This window comes from Herpailurus yagouaroundi, unplaced genomic scaffold (genome assembly GCF_014898765.1).
Source record: "Herpailurus yagouaroundi ecotype Mexico unplaced genomic scaffold, PumYag 67235, whole genome shotgun sequence".
In the NCBI taxonomy this organism is placed as follows: domain Eukaryota; kingdom Metazoa; phylum Chordata; class Mammalia; order Carnivora; family Felidae; genus Herpailurus; species Herpailurus yagouaroundi.
This window is the reverse complement of record NW_024420070.1, coordinates 622,321-638,714: the sequence shown is the minus strand read 5'-3', so window position 1 is coordinate 638,714 and position 16,394 is coordinate 622,321. Positions and strand designations below refer to the sequence as shown.

At 42.9% G+C, this 16,394-nt stretch overlaps 1 protein-coding gene and 1 long non-coding RNA gene across 2 annotated transcripts in view; one reads left to right on the top strand and one right to left on the bottom strand.

Annotated features, from left to right (window-relative positions):
- The window catches only part of LOC121024852 (uncharacterized), a 20,067-nt gene extending 4,864 nt beyond the window's left edge, over positions 1-15,203 (top strand). Inside the window, exons 2-3 of the long non-coding RNA XR_005787833.1 lie at positions 2,306-2,312; positions 15,192-15,203. This is a non-coding gene — a long non-coding RNA (uncharacterized LOC121024852). The remainder of the gene's footprint in view (positions 1-2,305; positions 2,313-15,191) is intronic.
- GPRASP1 (G protein-coupled receptor associated sorting protein 1) overlaps positions 7,737-16,394 on the bottom strand; it is a 42,620-nt gene continuing 33,962 nt past the window's right edge. The window contains 3 exon segments of the mRNA XM_040467145.1: positions 7,737-9,976; positions 9,979-12,576; positions 13,259-13,332. Coding sequence (XP_040323079.1) covers positions 8,085-9,976; positions 9,979-12,265 — 4,179 coding nt within the window. The 5' untranslated portion in view covers positions 12,266-12,576; positions 13,259-13,332 and the 3' untranslated portion in view covers positions 7,737-8,084.

Sequence of the window (16,394 nt, the reverse complement as noted above, 5' to 3'; positions counted from 1 at the left end):
AAAAAAAAAAAGAAGAAGTGGTATATATATACAATGGAGTATTACTCGGCAATCAAAAAGAATTAAATCTTGCCATTTGCAACTACGTGGATTGAACTGGAGGGTATTATGCTAAGTGAAATTAGTCAGAGAAGGACAAAAATCATATAACTTCACTCATATGAGGACCTGAAAAGACAAAACATGTGAATATAAGGGAAGGGAAACAAAAATAATATAAAAACAGGGAGGGGGACAAAACCGAAGAGACTCATAAATATGGAGAACAAATAGGGCTACTGCAGGGGTTTTGGGATTGGGGATGGGCTAAATGGGTAAGGGGCACTAAGGAATCTCTTCCCAAAATCATTGTTGCACTATATGCTAACTAATTTGGATGTAAATTAAAAAGAAAAAAAACTAAATTAAAAAAATCCTAAAGACTCAACCAAAAAACTGTTGGAACAAATTCGTTAAAGTTTTAGGGTATACAATCAATAAAGAAAAATTAGTTGTGTTCCTATACACTAACAACAAACTTTAAACAAAGAAAATAATCTCAAATTACAATACCATCAAAACAACAAAATATTTAGCGATAAATTTAAGGTGAAAGATCTGTATATTGAAAACTAGAATATATTGGTAAGAGAAATTGAAGAAGAAACAAATAGAAAACTGTTCTGTGTTTATTGAGCAGAATAATTAATATTGTTCAAATGTCCATATTACACACATTACACAATGTGATATATAAATTAAATGTAATCCCTATCAAAATTCCAATGGAATTTTATCAGAAATATAATAAAAATCCTAAAATTTGCATGAAACCACGGAAGACTTCACATACCCAAAGAAATATTGAGAAAGAAGAACAAAGCTGGAGACATCTCATTTCTTGATTTCAACCTTTATTACAAAACTAAATAATCAAAACATCAAGGTACTGTCATAAAATCAGACAAATAGAGAAATGGAACAGAATTGAGAGCCCAGAAGTAAACTCACATATAGATGGTGAACTAATATTTGGCAAGAATGCCAAGAATACTCAATGGGGCAAAGACATTCTTTTCAATAAATTGTACTGAGAAACTGGATATTCACATGACAGTGAATGAAGGTTGACCCCTATCTTACACCATTCACAAAAATTGACTCAAAATGGACTAAAGACTTAAATTTAATACCTGAAATTCCTCCTACAAGAAAACAAAAGGATATTGATCTTGGCAACTCTATATATTTGGATATGATGCCAAAGTCACAGGGAACAATAGCAAAAATAAACAATTAGGACTACATCAAACTAAAAAACTTCTGCACAGCAAAATAAATGATAAACAAAATGAAAACACAGCATACAGAATGGGAGAAAATATTTGCAAACCATATATTCAAAATATATAAGGAAACAATACAACTGAATAGTAATCATCATCATCATCATCATCATCTGATTTTAAAATGGGCCTAAGATCTGCATAGACTGTTTTCCTCAGAAGATATATAAATGGCTAACAGGTCCTTGAAAATATGCTCAACATCACTGATCATTAGAGAAATGCAAATCAAAACCACAGTGAGATCTCACTTCACATCTGTTAGAATGTCTATTATCAAAAAGCAAGAGATATGTGTGTTGACAAGAATGTGAAGATAACGGAATTGTTCTGCACTGTTGGTGGGAATGTAAATTGGAACAGCCACTATGGAAAACTGGAGGCTTTTCAAAAAACTTAAAAATAGAACTACCATATGACCCAAGAATCCAACTTCTGGGTATATATTCAAAGGAAATGAAGTCACTATCTCAAAAAGATATCTGCACCCCCATGTTTCTTTGAAGTATTGTTCACAATAGCCAAGACATGGAAACCACTTAATTATGCACTGATGGATAAATGAATCAAGAAAATGTAAATAATATTTACATTACAAATGTGAATAATATTCAGCCATGAGAAAGGATATCCTGCCATTTGAGACAACATGGATGGACCTTGGGGACATTATGCTAAGTGAAATAAGTCAGAGAAAGACGAACACTGTATGTTGTCATATGTGGAGTCTAAAAAAGTCAAACTCAGAAACAGAGTAGACTGGTGGTTGCCAAGTAGGTGCGGGAAACGGGGAGATGTAGTTCAAAGGGTACAAACTTGCAGTTATCAGATGAGTTAGTCCTGGGGATCTAATGTACAGCCTGATGACTGTAGTTAACAATAGTGTATTATAAACTGAAATTTGCTAAGACAGTAGATCTTAAATGTTATTAACACACACACACACACACACACACACACACACACACACCACACACAAGGTAACTAGTGAGGTGATGGATGTTAACTAACAAATTTGTGGTAATAATTTCACAATATATATGTATATCAAATAATCACATTGTACACCTTAAACTTACACAATGTTTTTGTCAATTCATTTAAATAAAGGTGGAAAAATTTTTGAAAAAATTTAAAACAAGAGTAATCTTATCCTCTAGCCTTAAAACAAACTTTAAAACACTTTAAATATGAATGGGGTGGCTCATTTGGTTGAGCGTCCAACTCTTGGTTTAGGCTCAGGTCATGATCGTGGGATCGAGCCCCACATCAGGCACCATGCTGAGTGTGGAGCCTACTTAAGATTCTCTCCCTCCCTCTCTCTGCCCTTCCCCAACTTATGCTCTCCCTCTCTCCCTCTCTCTCTCTCTCTCTCTCTCAAAAAAAAATACATATATGAAAAAAGTGCTTTTAAATTCAAGTTAATTGACCTTTTGATTTTGATTTTAATTTCCTACAGTTGTACAGTGAGAAAATCCACTGGATTATATTATTTTATTTCCTCTGATGTTGCTATTTCTCTGTACAAATAAGTAAACTGATACTCTGGATTCTATATAAGCCTTGTGATTTTGTTAATTATAAGCTTACCCTATATAAATGGATGTTAATTTTCTATGTGAGGAAATTCAGCTTCTAATCTGGTATGGTTTAGGTACAGAAATTGTTGATTCTTTAAAAAGTCATATAGGTAATAAGCACCATCATGAAAGTCTTCATGAAAGACAACAAAATGGCTTTGGCAACACAGAGACATATTTTTTGGCCTGGCCAACACACTTTCCTATTTTGAAATTCCAAGAGTTTCAAAGAAGTCAATATAATGATATCATATTAAAGATATGATAAAATTAATGTGGAAATGAGAAAGAATGAAATATGGCTTTTTGTAGCAACGTGGATGGAACTGGAGAGTGTTATGCTAAGTGAAATAAATCATACAGAGAAGGAGAGATTCCATATGTTTTCACTCCTATGTGGATCCTGAGAAACTTAACAGAAGACCATGGGGGTGGGGAAGGAAAAAAAGTGGTTAGAGAGGGAGGGAGCCAAAACATAAGAGACTCCTAAAAACTGAGAACAAACTGAGGGTTTATGGGAGGTGGGAGGGAGGGGTGGGTGGGTGATGGTTATTGAGGAGGGCACCTGTTGGGATCAGCACTGGGTGTTGTATGGAAACCAATTTGACAATAAATTTTACAATAAAAAAATAAAGATATGATAAAATGATAAAATTAACTGGAGAATCCAATCACATATGTGAATTATGGATATAACATTTCAGATAACCCTCAATGCTTATTATAAACTGCAATAAGCAAACCTGTATATTTCTAACACCAGAGAGCATTTACCTGAGAAACATATATGAAACCAACTCCATACACTACAAAGGAGACATTGGAAACCATTGGAGTAGGGCAGACTATTTAATAAAAGATACTGGTATTACATGGAAAGAATCCATGTCCACTTTCCTCTACATAAGAATCTATGTCCATTTTCCTCTACATAACACAAGAGAATATTTATTCTAGGTAAATGAGTGTTTCTTTCTCTTTAACCTCCCATATCTTTTAAAATATTTAAGATACCTATTTTTCCTGGAATTTGCTCATATGTATTGGAGTCTCGTCTAACTTTGTTTTTCCCAAATGACTAGGTAATTGTTCTAACACCATTCACCAAATGTGTAGAAGAGTTAACACAGCAGACCTGAATTTGCTAGCCTAAAAAGGTCTGCTTGCAAGGTTGGCCCTTGGTGGGATTCTGGTAATATATTAGCCACAATGATAATGAAAAAAAAAAAAAAAAAGAAGACCCAATTACTAACATTAGGAACAAGAGAGGTGACATCAGTAGATATTCTACAAATATTAAAAGGATATTAAGTTAACTGGCAAGGCTGAAGGAAAACAGGCACTCTCATACATTGCTGGTGGGTGTGAAAATGTGTAATACCTCTTTGGAGGGATATTTGGGATTACCTAATAACACTACACTGCACATAACTATCATTTGATCCACCATCCCCATTTCTATAAATATGTCCTGAAGACAGAACTCTAACCATCCAAAAATACATTTGCGTAAGGTTATACTACCATTAATTATAACAGCAAGATATTGGAAATAAATGTCCACATACAGAGTGATTGAAAAAATTATGGTAGTGGCACAAGAGAGTTATGCAGCTGTAAAGAATGAGAATGATCTCTATGTATCAACTGGCTTCAAGTCTGGAAAATGTGCAAATAGAGAAATTAATGGAATTAATAAAATTTATTTTTTCCTAACTGTATTTTCCTTAAAAAAACTTTGGTATCCTGTGGCTCTTTCACAGTTCTGAGCTCTGAACAAAAGAGATAAGGAAAAATAAGGAAGTGCCACAAAGGAGAGCTGTAAATCACCAAGTCTAAAGCTTTGCCCAGAAAACAAAAACAAGGAAAAAAGTGAAGGTTGACAGAGGCGAACCTGTGGGACCATCCATAAAATGGTTTCTATAGGTGGTTCCTAGAAACATTCCTCTAAGTCTCAGGATGGGAAAGGGACGGACCTAGGATAGAGCAGACAGAGCACTTACCTTTGCATCCCTAGATGGGAGGGAGCTGTTGGGAGTACAATGGATCTAGGCCCTTTCAGAACCTTATATCCAGGGCAGACCTCAAGAACACTGCTGCCCCGGATGAGATACAGGGATCCTCTTGGGAGTTGAGAAGCTTGCTGGATTACCAATAAGAAATCCTATGTGAAGACCCCAAAGCATCTAGGTTCCTTCCTCTTTTTTTTTTTTTTTACATTTAGTCCATACTGAAGCTACCAATTCATATATATATGTGTGTGTGTGTGTGTGTGTGTAAAAATTATATATATATGTATATGTATATATATGTGTGTGTGTGTATAACTTATCACACATGTATACATATACACACACACACATATATATACACATATACATATATATAATTTTTAATGTATTTTTGAGAGACAGAGAGAGCACGAGCTGGGGAGGGCAGAGAGAGGGAGACAGAGGATCTGAAGTGGGCTTGGGGAGGACAGCAGAGAGCCCAATGTGGGGCTTGAACCCATGAACCCAAGATAATGGCCTGAGCCGAAGTCAGTTGCTTAACCTACTGAGCCACCCAGGGGCCCCCAGGTTCTTTCCTCTTAAGTGTGTTGCCTCTCACCTTCCTTAGAGCTGGCAGGATTGAGGTTAATTCCGCTCTTACATCTCCAGTCAGTTGGAGCCTTGGAGTAAAAGTCAATCTTGTTCCCCTCTCATCCCCCACCCCAACTCGCCCCCAATATTGAGCTTAGCCATCCTGACCATTTGAAAGCATAGAAGGAGTGCCAACTAAGTGAGAGGATGGGTGTGGTAATGTAAATCATAGATCCCATTAGTCCCCATCCCTGCCTTTTCAAAGAAAACACCACGGGTGTTCAGGAGTTGTCACTTCACCATTTCCTCTCTCTGGTCTCCCCTAAAGCCAACTCCCTCCGTGAGTCCACCTCCCTTACCGGACACATAGTAATGGAGTCACACACAGCTGGGCTGGGCGGGGAGCCTGGGAGTGGGGGAGGGGTGTTCAGAAGGTGAGAAAAGCAGAGACCCAGGATGGTCCTAGGGACTTCCTGCACCGGACCTATTCTCAGCCACCATGTCCCATGGATGCCATTCCCAGCCTCACACCCACCTCCTCCAACAGCAACCACTGCTTCTCCATATTTGCCTCCTGCAGGATGACTTCCTGCCTCTTGAGCTCCTGGGCAAAAGACTGATCCTGGCTCAGACGCTGGCTGAGGGGTTGTGCCCTCTAAAAACAAATGCTGTAATTCCAGTCGCCTGAGAGATCCGTTTTCAGGATGGAGAGACACCTGCCCACCCATCCCAACATTCTACCACTCCTCCCATGGCCATCTGTCAGTTGTCAGGTGTATGTCCTTCCAGTCCCCTTTCAGTGCGACACACCTCTGTGCTTCTGCAAGTGAGAGCGTGGTCACGTGACCCACCACCAGCTTCACGTGACCACGTAGTCAACCTGTCTGCCGCAGCCCTGCAGCATGGATGGTAGAATATTCTGCCCCTGAGGTTGAGATGCTTGCTAGAAGAATTTGAAGCTCCTGACCCTGGTGAAGATAGAGAGCTGAAGGAAGGCTGGATTTAGAGCTGGAACTTCCAGTGCTAGTGCTAGGCCTGGGCCTTGCTCTTTAGCAGCACAGGGCTGGCAAGGAATACTTGATGAGGAAGGGGTTTGGAAAGGAGGTTATTTTTATTAATCTGTATGATACTCTGGAGACATATTAACACACACACACACAGTATGTCTTGAAAAATATTGATAAGCAAAACAAACACTGTGAGGGCAGGCAAAACTACCACTTTGCTCTATGCCCATAAACCTTGCATACCAGAATCAGGTAGGATAAAACACCACTTTCCATCCTGACAAATAAAAAAATGACAGGGTCACCATGTTTGGTTGTTTTCCTGAAAATAATAAAACTTTGCAGATTTACTCTTAACCTGGACTGCCCAAAATCCCCTATCCCAAACCAAAACAACTGTATGCCTGACTTTCGCTTCTGTCTGAATATGTATTACATTTTTGAATGTGAAAAACATGTAGCGTGAATTCAGGAACTTTGGAAATTTTAAAGTTTATTCCCTTTAATTTAATATGTATTTTTACTTGGCAAGCCAGTCATTTTGAAGTTGTAGTCTCTCACATTTGTTTACTCCTTTGTTATGTTTTACAGTCAAAACTGCATACATTTGGTCTATTTACCACATTTATTTTTACAATGGAATTATACTTTCTATGTATAATACCAGTCTTTTCTATTCCACCAAATAAAGCATTTTGCTTTATTATTTTCTTATTCAATTGAAAAATCTATACCTCATCACTTTTAGAGGCTGTATGGTATTACTACCATAACATTTTCCATGGGCACCACTATGAAGAAATGGTTTTCCTGTCTCAGTTAATTTTCTGTACTTTCTTAATTCTTTTAACTTTTAAGCGTATCAATGAAACACCCGTATTTTGAGATGCAAAATTCAACTTCTTATTTCTTCAAAACTTATCTCATCCTCTCTATCCCTTAATACACCCTTCCCAGCCACTCCAGTCTGACTGGGTAACTCACTCACATAGAACAACTTTTCCCAACTCCATGCTTTTATTCACACCACCCAGTCTTTCATATATTCCAGAGCCCAGCTTAATTGAGTTCTTTTTCTCCTGAGGTATGCCCTGAGTAGCAGCCCATGGTAACCTTTGCATTTAATGTCATCAGAATAAACTTTTTCAATGAGCATATTATTTATAGATTAATTATCTATGTGTGTTCCTGTGTTATCTTTGCATCTATATTTTAAGTTCAAGGAGAAGGGTGACTTCTGACAACTTTAAAACAGAACTTTATTGAAAACACAAGACTCAAATAGACATCAACACACTAGAACAACAATCAGAAGGGTAGCTGGCTTACTTATGATGGCTCAGTTCACTCTAGCCGAAATACTAAGTGTCACAATTTAGACAAAAACACAAATATCAACAAATGTTCTGTCAGTTCTAATATTCATTTGGCATCAGAAGAATGATTCTGCTCATACAGAGTTGGGCAAAGTCAGTGCTAGCAATAAAGATGTACATTACAACACAACCGACCATGCAAACCAAAACATTATTCAAGGAATTGTTAACTCAGGAACATTAGGACAAAGGCAAGTGATTAATCATACTAATTTTACTGGCCTGCTTCAGGGTCATATTGATCATTTGTTTTGCTTTGCAGTTCCTTAGCAAACTCCTCAACTTCATGGAATGCAGAAATAAGTGGCTCAAGACTGAAATCATCATCAGTGAACAACACCATCTCCTTTTTGATATTGTTACCAATATTCTCAAACATTGCTAGAACAACTTGAGTATTGTCATTTGTCTCTTTCCTGTTAAAAAGGCCCATAAATTCTGACATTGCTTCAGCACTGAGTAGTTCTTTTGTCATGACAGGATTTTCAGACAAATTCAGTATTATTTTCAGAACATGAAACCTTGTTCTGGTATTGCCCATGGCTAGTAAGGAGAGAAATCCTGACATATACTTGGCAACCAGTGTGTGATAGTCAGTAGTTGTAGTGAGGTGTGTAAGCATCCTTATTCCAGAAATTTGCTCAGGGGAATCTAAGCTATAAGAAAGGGTTTCTTCACACATTTGACATACATATGTCTGAATCATGTTTAGATTTGGATATGGTGGAGCCAAGCGAATCATGTTTTCCAAAAAACTTGTCCTAACTCGGGAGGAGGAATAATTGAGCAAGGTTTCAATAGGTGAGACAACACCTGAATCCCGAATGAAATCTCGGGTAAATTGAGAAGCACTTCTCATACCCATTGCGATTTTAGATATTTCATGAATAAAAGGATCTCGGATTTTGTCCATTAATAAAAGGAGTTCTTCAAACTCTTCAGAACCAATATTAAGCTCACACTGTATGCAGCTGCAGGACCAACTCTCAGGTTCTGCACTCTCTCTGGCCCTAAGATGTTCCCGAATTTCCCTGACTGACCTGTAGGATGGATCATATTGAAATGGGAACTCAGGATCAGGCTGATCAGGCTGAAGCAAAGATTCCTGCTCTTCCCCTTCTGGGTTAAGCTCCATGTGCTTTGGCTTTCCTCCAAACATTTCAAAGAACATAGATGCTGCTTCTTTTGGAAATCTAAAGGGTATTGGAGATGGGAAGCCAACCCTACCCCATGGACCAGGCTTGAACTGAACAGTGACCTCTTCCCAGCTCTGGGGCCTGTGTGAAGCATCAGGTTCCTGCTCAAATGAACACCTAGACCTGCAAATGGCCCTGAACACAGGGTTACGGTTTGATTCAAAATGGGCCTCATCTCCTGCCCAGAACCAGGATCCCACTATGGGATCATCCTCCTCATCTACTGTCCTGGTCTCACAGTTGGTCCCATTGTCAGTCCTGTTATTGGCCTCATCTTTAGCTCCAAACCAGGACCCCAAAACGGCCTTTTCCTCATTGTCTGGCCTGGTCTTACAAGTTACAACAGTTCCAGTCTCGTTAATAGCCTTCTCTTCAGACCAGAACCAGGACTCAACAATTATCTCATCATCCTCTGGATTGAATGCACAGAATGTCTCTGCTTCTACACTGACTTCTTTTGCAGCACAGGACCAGGACCCAAAAATGATTTCTTCTTCAGTCCTTGACCTGCTCTCTTCTATTGCCTGAGGCCCAACCTCTATACTGTTGTCTTTTTCAGCCCCAAACCAGGACCCAACCAGGACTGAGGAAGTGATTTCCTCTTCCTCAGTCACTGGCATGGACTCGAAACTGGCTCCTGCCTCCATACTGGCCTCTTTTTCAGCCCAGAACGAGGACCCAACAATGGCTTCCTCCTCTTTAGCCTCTGGACTGCATTTGTTGCAAAAGCCAGCCTCTTTCCTAATGATCTCTTTCCTGGCCCAGAACCAAGACCCAACAATAGCTTCCTCCTCAGCTGCCAGCCTGTCCTCTTCTCTAGCTTCAGCTGCTGTCTTGAGCCTGTCCTCCTCTCCAGCCCAGAACCAAGAACCAATAATGTCCTCCTCCTCAGCATCTGGCCTGGATTCTTTTTGTCTGTAGCCACTCTAATGGTTTCATCTCCTTTCCAGAACCAGGATGTGATCATGGTCTCCTCCTCGATCAGTGGGTTGGTCTCTTCTCCAGTCCCATCATCTGTACTGACCTCTTCTGTAGCTTGTAACCAGGGCCCTATAATGGTCTCTGGCCTTGTGTGTTTCCTGGACCAGAACGATGAATTAACAGTGTCCTGTTCCTCCTCTGGCCTAGACTTCCACCTGCTTCCATTGGCAGTATATATGCAGGGGTCTTCTTCATCCCAGAAGCAAGACTCATTATTGATCTCTTTAGCCTCTGCCATAAATTTGCATCTGGTATCAGTTCCATACTTTATACTGACCTCTTCTGTGTTCCCAAACCAAGATGATATGATAACCTCCTCCTTGTCCTTCAGGGTAGACTTGTTGCTGACCTCAGTCCCCACACAAGCTTCTATTCCATTCCAGAACCATGACCCAATAATGGGTTCCTCCTCAGCCCCTGGCATGGTATCACAACTGACTTTAGCCCCACAATCCATCTTGGCCTGGTTTCCAGCCCAAAACCAGGACCCAAATATTGACTCTTCTTCATCTCCTGGCCTGGCTTCTCCAAACTCAGCCTCTGTATCAACCTCTTTTCCATCCCAGAACCAGGGACCAATGATCCCTTCTTCCTCAGACCTTAGCCTGGATGCACAGCTGGCTCTAATATCAACTTCCATACTGGACCCATCACTGACCCAAAACCAAGACCCAAAAATTGTCTCTTCCTCAGCCTCTAGGTTGGTCTCTTCACTAATCCAGAAGCAGGAACCAACAATGACGTTTTCTTTATAATCTTCTAGCATAGATTTGGAGGTGGCCTCAGCCCCAGTTTCCATACTGGCCTTTTCCCCAGACCCAAGGATGAAATTGCCAGTAGATTCCTCCTCAGTGCTTGGTCTGGATTTACTGCTAGCATCAGTCTCTATACTGGCCTCTTCTTCAGTACAGAACCAACTGCCAAAAATGGAATCATCCTCCACTTGAGAGCTGTACTTGACACTGGCCCCACCTACTATGCTGGATTCTTCTGCAGCCCAGAACCAGGTCCCAATGAGGAACTCCTCTTTGGACCTGGTTTCTGGCTTGGCCCTGGCTCTGGCCTTATTTTTGACCTTTTCCTTTGCCATTATTCTGGCCTTGGCCTCTTTCTTGAACTTGGGCCTTGACAAGTTATTAGCCTTTTCTCCAGGCCAGAACCAGGACTCTTTTTGGACTACATCTAAAGATCCAGATACAAAATCAATGGAAGCTTCTTGCTTGGTCCTGTGCCTGGCCCTGACATTGGCCCCTTTCCTGACTCTGGGTTTAGACCTGCATTTGCCCTCCTCCCTAGCCCAGAGCCAGGAATTCACATTGTCCTCACATTCAGATCCAGAAATGGACTCAAAGACTTCTTTCTTGGACCTAAACCTGGACCTGTTATTGGTCTCTTCCTTGGGCATGGACCAGATATTAGTCTTTTCTCTGGCCCAGAGCCAGGATGTCTTAATAGATTCATCCTCAGAGCCGGCACTAGACACATAAAACTCCCAGTTGGTATTGGGCCTAGACATGTCCTCTTCTTTGGCCTTGTGCCTGGATCTGGCATTGGCCTTTACCCTGTCTCTAGGACGAAACTTTGTACTGACCTCTTCTCCACTCCAGAACCAGGAATTCAGACAAGATCTGTCCACCCATCTGAAATCACAATTGTGAGAGATCTCTTGTTTGAATGTAGGCGTGGGGCACCACCAGGATCCCACATTGGACTTCTCCTCTGATCCAAACAAAGGCTGTATTCCTAATTGGGACTTGACCTTGGTGACAGGAAAGGAATCAGTGTCCACACTGATCAGTTCCTTATCCATAGATAAGGTCTTCGTTTTAGCAACTGACTCAAACTCAGTACTGACCAGTGGCCAGGCTATGGAATTGGTTTGGGACACTCCCTCTCTCTTCAACATCTCCTCACCATCATATTCAGTCATGGTCCATGAAGGGGTTTTATCTGTAGGCCTCACCCCAGGGATTACCTTGGCCTCATTCTTAGTATGTACCACACCTACTGCCATGGTTTCTGCTTTGGGCTTTGCCCCACTTACTACCATGACATCAGATTTAGGCCTTACCCCAGGCATTACCTGTGCCTGGGTTCTAACCTTGGGTCTGACCACCAGTGGGACTTTATTCTTTCTTTCAGCCCCACCCCCAATCTCTTCTTCAGCCTTCTTTTCAGGCTTCTCCTGAGCAGCATGTTCAATCTCAGCCCCAGTCATGGTATAAGTTACAGAGGAGGCCCAGTTAAGTACCCCTACATGTCTCAGCCTCTACCACAGATCTCTCATGGTTTTATATCTTCACACTATGATCTTCAGTTCAGGTGATATAGTTGAAAACAAGAGTTAGAGTCAATCACCAGTCCATCAATCAATCGATCTCCTTCCAAAGCCTAGCCTCAGTCAATACCACAAAGTGCATAGGTACAAGCAAGCTGCGGGACAATGGATGTTCCCAGGTAGGAGCAGACCTGTTGACGGTGGTGGTCAGCAGCAATCCAACACCACCAGAGCTGCCACTAGAGGTGGATCTAAGGAAAAAGAATGACACGGGGCTTTGAATCTCTTCTAATTGCATCACTCCATGCAGAGATTCACATGGAGAGACTGGACCTTGAATACTTAGTGGAACAGTTGGACCCACATGTTTTACCCCAGATTTTGCCACATTACTTTGCCTGCTATAAAACAGGTGTGAAACTGGTGAGTGTTGGCAATGGGAGAGGCTTAGGAGGCCCCAGATTACCCTAATCACTCTTGGGCCAGTGTTGATTTCCACTTCCCCACCCAAAGTTGTACCTACTTCACACCAACCTGCAAGGATGTGGTGCAATTTTCCCCTCCTTTCCTTGATTCCAGGGTCGTCAAGCCCTAAAGCAGCCTTGGAATAAGTAAAAATAAAGGAAAGAGTGGAGCCTGACTGTGGATAAATAAGAGGGCACGCTGACCCTGATGGAAGTATCTCTTACCACAAGAGTTCAATTTGTTGTTTCTTATCTCAATGTCCATGTTCTCAGGTTTTCTCTTCCCTATCACAACCAATCCACACATACCCCAATATTCTTAATATCTATTGAAGGAAATGGAAAAGGGATGCTGTGGCAGTTGCAAATATAGCAGCAAGCAGGAGAGATGGAGGAGTTCCCATACCCACTTGGATCAAAGACACTTGCCATGATCTTACTCTATATAGTGTTCCCCTGATTTACCCACCTTCACGCCAACCTCCAGAGATTTGAACCAGTCTCCTCTCCTTCCTTATAGAAGTGAGCAGCCTTAAAGGAAGTCTATGGACAGACACAAAGGCAAAACATTCAGGAAATAATGGCAGCAACTGAATGCTTGGTGGACAGACCAACACCAAAAAGTATCCATATTATCTTCTATCTTGTTGAAAACAAGAGTTAGAGGACCTGTTGAGAGAATATTCTCATTTAATTTAGGCCCTCTGTTTCAGGGTTCTGGATAACAGCTGCTTTTCACATTACACTCTGACCATTACATTACTCCCTTCTCCAGTTATGAGGATTCACCAGTAGGTGTTCACAGTACCTTGTACTGGTACTACAGAAGTGGGGTAAAGTACCCATCATGTTACAGAAAACAGATTGTGCAGTGGCACTGGTAATTATGACTTCTGTCTCACCCTCACCTCCTAGTCCATCTTTTACTGCTACCAATTTTGAATGAAGGTGAGGAAGAAAGGCAAGGGAAGGGCTTAGAAAGCTAGTACAAAGGGGAATTTTAGAAGGTATTCCTGGATGCCTGACCTGTTCTGGTCACAGTTAACTCCATTCATATTTGTGTTTCCATTCAATGGCTGCTGCTCATGCCCCTCCCCCATACACTACCAGAGTCAGGCATCTTGTCCTGCTCTTCCTTTTTTTTCAAGCCTCTCCTCTACAAATGCAACCTGTGGGATGAAACCGCCAGACCTACCACGAAGACTGAAAACTGCGTATCAACCGGGCACCTGTGGGAGGAGGCAGCATCCAGAGCACGAGGTCCAACAGGCCCCTTTCCAGAATTAGGGCCCTGGAGTAGCAGACACCACCGCCCCCTTTCCCCCCCGCCAGATGGACACACAACTCTGATGCTGCACCCCCTCCCAGCTCCAGCTCCGCCATTTCTGTTATAGCAGGTTCTCCCCCTCCCCCACCCCGACAGCTCTTTCTGGGCACAGCACTGTCCAGGGCGGGTCATGGGCACCTGGAAAGCTCGCTGCGGAGTGGCTGGCGCAGTTCGCTCCAGAGGATCCGAGGGAGCATCTCCCGCTAGCCCCCATGCCCTGGGTCCGGCCCGCACCGGTCACTGCCTCTCCTCGCCAGGGATCCCGCGGCGCTGCGCACCTCTGTCACGGACAGGGTACGACCGGGTCGCCTCTCCCTTGCCAGGCTGCCAGAGGCTGGGGTCCGGGCAGGCTGTAAGCCGGGCAACAGTGGGGGTCCCCCCACCCTCCCCACGACAACCCACTTGCCTTCACAGGCTCAAGGTGCAGGTCGTTGTCCTCCCCCTCTTCTCGGAGCTCCTCACTCGGATTCCCACCACCTAGAGGGCGGTCAGAATCGCAAAAAGGCGTCCCACCCCTCGCGGTGCCGCACCAAACTGAGCAGGGACTGCGCAAGATGCGGCAAGAACCGCTCTCAGCAAGGGTGTCGGGAAGGGGGCAGAGGGATACAGCACAAATGGGCTAGACGCCCGCTCCCTGACCCACCCTAGTTCCGACCGGAGGGGGGGGGTGTGGCCAGGAGGTGCGCCAGCCTAAGGGGCGGACCTCTGCAGACCTCTGAGGCGACCACCCCCTCACTGCTGGCACAGCAATAAAAGGGACCTGGGGACCATTGGTGGTGGGGGCTAGAATCGAGAGGTCAGGGGTGGTGGTGGTGGTGATGGTGGCAGTGCTCTGCAGGCAGCAGCAGATATATATCAACAGCCCCTATGTGTATGAGAACCCCCAGGCTGCTTGGTCTGCCCACCATGCGCTTCCCCATTTGGCCTGCCCTCTTTCCTGGAGGCTGATGAGCTAAGGTGGGAGGGGGCTCCCATGGAGGCCTCACCACTGTGCCTTTTCTAAAGGAAGGCAGACCCACACCTCTAGCCCGAGAAAACCAACCACTGCTTTGTGCCCATTATTTCTACCACACAGTTATTTTCCCCCTCTTATTCAGACTGGTCACATGTTTTGCCATTTTGCAGTCCCCAGAGTTGCCCAAGAAGGAGGGCCTTCCCTTGTAAGGACCCGCACTAGGTCATAGGATCTTTCAGGTCTGTTGCCCCATGGCCAGGTGTCAGGATAGTCCTGGCTACTTCTTCCACTGTCCTATCAAGTCTTCTCTTGCAGTCACATCCAAGCTCTCATTATCTTTGGCAATGTGGAAATGTGGCAGGGATTAGAACCAGCTTGGATCTCAGCCACTTGCAATGCACACCTATCTAGTTCCCCCAGACACTCTTTGGAGAGGGCCCCATCATGTACCTACTTCTCCAAGACAGAAGCCTGGTGGTTCTTAAATCCTCTGAGTCCCTTACCCCTACATCCTTCCTCTAGTCTTGAGCTCTTCCTTTCTGTGCTCCATGGGGCAAACAGAGCAACTGAACTTAAGCACAAATGTGGTTGAGCACAGACCTTTTGGTGCCCATTTTAAACCCTTTAAATTAAATTAAATGGCACTTTGACTGTGGTAGGCTGAATAAAGGTCCCTCAGTGATATCCACATCCTATTCTCCAGAACCTGTAAATATGTGATGTTACAGGGGAAAAAGAATTAAGGTTGCTGATGCAATTAAGATTGCTAATCAGCCGACTTCAAAAATAAGAATATGCTGGGGCTTCCTGGCCATTGTAATTGCAAGGGTACTTCAGATGTGCAAGATGTAGGCAGAAGAGTCAGTGTCATAATGAAGTAGCCTGATAAAGGTTTGGACAGGGCATTGCTGGCTTTGAAGATGAAACAAAGCCAAGGCCCAAGGAATGCAGGCAGCTCCCAGAAGCCAGAAAAGGCTAAAGAAACAGATTTTCCCAAGGGTTCCTCAGAAAAATGAAGTCCTGCCATCACCTTTAGTTTAGACCAGTGGGATCCTTTTTGTATTCCCAACATCCAAGACTGTAAGATAATGCATTTGTGTTATTTTAAGCTGCCAAGATGGTGGTAATGTATTACAGAGGCAGTAGGAACCAAATTTACTCACCATCATGATAGTCCATTCTACTCGACTATGTTTATTTGGACCTCAACCCTTGGGAGGATCACTTTGGGGGCTCTTTTCTTACCACTATAACCACCCTCTCCAGCATTCCCCATCTCTATTTACTAAAGAAAAATGTTTGCATCGGCTTTGAGATTCATCT